We start from the raw sequence: 4351 nt of genomic DNA on the forward strand, positions 1-4351 counted from the left end.
AGAATACAGAGTCTTGCATAGTGGTTAAGCTGTCAAGGCTGGGCTTAAACTTGAGCCCCTGCTTCAGGCTCCCATAGACGAGGGCCTCCACACTTAGCTGTCTTCTTGCCCCTCTGTTCTGCCATAACCTACTTGCTCCACCTGGCAGGGACAGAAGTTAAAATATCTCCAACTAGAAGGTTTTGCCTAACATTCTTCTTTTCGCACTGAGTAACACACAGAGCCACCATATGGAAGTTATTTCTCCAGGGGACGAGCTGGAGAAGAGGCTACATCTGCTTTTCAACATGACCTCAAGGCCCTTGCTGGCCCTGCCTTCTGTACATGCAGAAGCCCACACCAGGCAGCAGAACGAATTTCACCTGCTGTGCTATGAGTTCAAGCAAGGACCAAAAAGATGAGCTTGCGTCCAGTGGACATGTGGACTCAGGTGTCCACTGAAGCCACAGTCAAAAGCCACAGGAGGCCAGTTGAAGTCAGAAGAGCACAACCACCCCACGGAGCAGCACAAACAGTGAGGTGGGTCTGCATCCAACAGCACAGGCGTTGGCCAGAGTGCATTATTTAGGGCAGTAGTAATTGTGAAATGGTTTTTACTTTCTGGCAAACAAAATTGTAGGGATTTGTGATTTAGTATCTTGCCTCAATGGCTATCTTCATGTATCACCACCTTTAAAAACCTTTTGATGGGCCAGAGAGATAGCTCAGTAGAGTAAGCACCCGCCTGGAAAGCGCATGGCCTGAGTTCAATCTCTAGTACCAAATAATAATAATAATAATAATAATAATAATAATAATAATTTCACTAATTTTGATTATTTCAGGATAAAAACATGAAGTGCTTCTCCTTGTCTGCAGCGTCAGCACCTCGGCTTTTGGTCTGAAGCTGCTCTCTTGGCTCTGCGTACGCTATCGACTCTGTGTTAGTATAGAATAGATACCAAGACTTAATAATTTTTTCTAAGATTCCTTCCTGAGATAAGATAATTTCCAAAATTCTCTACCTTGATACTGCATTATAAAACACACCCTCCCCATACTTCATTAGCAATTAATCAAATGAATTATTTATATCTCTGTGTTTATTAAGTGCTGATTAAAAATCCATTTAGTTGCATTTGGCAACATGTAGCTTTTGCCTGTTTATTGTAAAACATTACTTTTAATTGGAAACAGATTTTAACATAAATATTTACTATTTTAGTTATAAAGCATCCTGTGAGATTATAAATGACAGATTGTATGCAATAAATATTTGTGAAGTAATAAGTCAAATAACCAAGCAAATGAAGGCAGAAAGGGTTGAAATTTATTATAGGGTTTGAAGTGTGCTGGAGCGGTTTCCCACACGAATGTGTGGTGCACACACTCGGAGGGACGCGTGCACTGCGGCCTTTAGGAGGTTAGCCCCCAAAAGCACCAAAGCTCATTTTATGTTCACGACAGCACTCGCCGCCCTTACCCGGGAGGACTTCTTCACCGCGCCGTCCCACCTCCGCACGCGAATGACGAACTGCATGTTCAGCATGCTCATGACGCCGCTGAAGGTCTGGCTGATCCTGGGGCTCAGGATCTCAAAGTACTCCTCGAAGTGCGGCCTGCCCTGCACGTCCCTCCTGCTCATCAGCCGCCGAATGCCATTGCCGACCTGCAGGATGGCGAGGTCTCGGTCGAACATGAAGTGGAATGGGAATGTCTTGCAGAAGAGTGAGACGGGGATCACCAGCGAGGACTGCGGCTTCCCTGGGGACAAGGCAGGCTTGGTGCTTTTCACGCGCACCGAGTAGAGCAAGTAGGGCTGGTTGACAAACTCAGGGCAGCGGCTCCGGAAGCAGGGAGGTGCTAGGGACACTTCCACATGGGTCTCGTAAAGAGTGAGGGCAGCTGCCTTAATGGCGCCGGGAAGGATGAGGGCTGTGACTCTCTTGGGGAAGAAGTAGTACACACTGAGGAACTCGGGGTCCTGCTCTAGGCAGAGGATGGAGGCGTCTTCCAGCCGGCCCCTCTTCTCTGCTTCCTGGCAGTGGCTGCTCTGCTTCAGAAGCGTGCTGAAGCTGTTTAAAAAGTCTTTCAGGGTGCCTCCAACCACGGCAAGGATGTGTTCGTCTTCCTCATAGCACAGCTTAAAGAGTTCTTCCCCCAGAGACTCTTTGAGGACCTCCACGGGGACTCCTGAAAGCATACACCACAGTGTCTGCCATACTAGGGTCCACTCGGTGGAGGTCTGTCCCCCGGGTGTCCAGCCTCGGCTAACCTGGTTACTCGTAACCTTTATACCTTAAGAGTTCAGCCCTCAATCAGATACCTATATTCAAGTTACCAACACAGATGAGTTCCTAAATTCTCGTAACTCTGCATAGAAATCCCCAAAGAGGTGATTTCGAGATCGAAGGAAAACACATTTCCTTTTTACTTCGCTGAACCTGAACTACAAAGCATCAATGAGAGTTCCAGGAAGGGGCTGGGGAGATTGCTCGGCAGTCTAAGCATCTGCCTGGCAAGTGCAAGGACCTGGGTTCAATCCTCTGTACTGCAAGCCATGCCAGCCCTATAATCCCAGGTACGCCCGATACGGAAACCAGGCGTGATGGCGCACGCCTGTAGTCCCAGCACTGGGGAGGCTCAGACAGGAGGATCACTGTAAGTCTGAGCTGCGTAGTGAGATCCTGTACCAAATTAGTAATAAACAAAATATTTTTTTAAAAATTCCAGGATTAAGAGATAGAGGTATAGCTCAGCACTTGCTTAGTATGAGGGAACTCAATCTTCAGCTCAAATACAAATAAAAACCTAGAAGTCGCGAATGGAATTCAAGTCTGACCAAGCCTGCTCACTTCTCTGTTAGCAGAGGCAGCGGCAGCAGCAACAACAGCAAACTACATCTTCACGAAGGCTGTCTCCTGTCAAAGGGTAAGAGACTAGAATTCATTTAAAGTCAAGGCCGCTCAATTTTCTTCTGGAGAGAACTATGAAGCCTTTTTCCTTCCTTAGTAAAATAGGAAACATTATTATTTAGTGCTATCTGAATGAACGTTTGCTTAAATTATTTTCTACAGCTTCTCTTTTCAAAACTTCACTTATTCTTTACATTTGAGGTATCATGTTTTTCTCATCTGTGATACAGGAAAAACAAAACTGTCCTCCGTAAGGCACTATAGTGACAGTAGAGATGTGTTTGAAATCACATCTGGCTTCTAGGAAGGGGTCAATATAAATAATAATAATAATTAATAATAGTAATAATAATGTACTTTTATAAAAATGTCGCCTTTTGGTCCATGTACTCAAACTCTGATTCATTTTTTTTCCCAAAAACTAATCACTAATATGAGCAGACTGCCAGCCCCTTCTGCCTGGACTGCTTTCAACCTTAAAAGACAGTCTTTATCGAGCAGAAGTGTTCAGGTACAGCTGAGGACCGCTGACCTTCACGGCCAAGGCTCTGGGTGTGACGTCAGCTTCCCATCATGCCTTCTCTACTTCTCAGTGAATAAATAGGACAAGAGGGGAAATGTCTGAGGCCAAGCAGAAGCACATGGCGCACAAGAGTCACTCTTCCCACGAGCACAGTTCGGAACATGGCCCTCGATCCTGCAAACGCTGGCAAGCACACTGCGAGAGAAATGTCAGCCCTGGCGGCTGGGCGGGAGACGTGCCCTAAGTACATAAGCTTCACCAGTTCTGTTACCTGCTGCGATCGCGTGGTCTGCAATCGTCTCCTCAAAGTCTTCTTTATCCGAAGAGCTCCTGGAAGTAATGCATTTATCTTAAGTTATAAACAGATAACTGAACATTACAAACTCAGATTATGTGGAATGTGCAGAAATAATGACCGTTTTGTAGGGGAATTCTTGATTTACGATTTTGCAGGAAAACAGGGGTGACAAGCACGTCCAAAACAACCTCAACAAAGCCCCAGTTATACGCAATACAAAATATTTCCTCATTTTGGTGAAGCACATTTGTTTTTGAAGTTCTATATTCTATCTGTCTGTCTGTCTGTCTGTCTGTCTGTCTGTCTGTCTGTCATTTATTGTGGTAACCAGGGATTGACTTCAGGGTCAACTGAGCTACATATCCAGCCCTTATAACTTTGATTTTGAGATAAGTTCTCACTACATGGCATGTTCCTTTCTAAGCCTCCCAAAGTTCTAGAATTGCAGGCATGTGTCACCATACCCTGGTTTGAACTTCCTTTCAAATTTCCATTCCTGGTACATACATACATACATACATACATACATACGTACATATATATTCACGTACATGCATTGCCCAGCAGTAGCAGAGCCCACATATCAGGGAATCAGAAGTGCACACACCAGGCAAGAAAGGGGTAGAGGAGCTGAGA

The 4351-nt window shown here is 45.3% G+C and overlaps 1 protein-coding gene across 5 annotated transcripts in view; it reads right to left on the reverse strand.

Moving 5' to 3' along the window:
• The window catches only part of Gucy1a1 (guanylate cyclase 1 soluble subunit alpha 1), a 53992-nt gene that overhangs the window by 16353 nt on the left and 33288 nt on the right, over positions 1-4351 (reverse strand). For all 5 annotated transcript variants that reach the window (XM_023723704.1, XM_023723703.1, XM_004638714.2 and 2 more), the window contains exons 4-5: positions 3689-3747; positions 1463-2172 (exon numbers count right to left, since the gene is read on the reverse strand). In XM_023723704.1, the coding sequence (XP_023579472.1) occupies positions 1463-2172; positions 3689-3747 (769 nt within the window). The remainder of the gene's footprint in view (positions 1-1462; positions 2173-3688; positions 3748-4351) is intronic.

The sequence above is a fragment of the Octodon degus genome, unplaced genomic scaffold (assembly GCF_000260255.1).
Source record: "Octodon degus isolate 3935 unplaced genomic scaffold, OctDeg1.0 scaffold00101, whole genome shotgun sequence".
NCBI classification, from domain to species: domain Eukaryota; kingdom Metazoa; phylum Chordata; class Mammalia; order Rodentia; family Octodontidae; genus Octodon; species Octodon degus.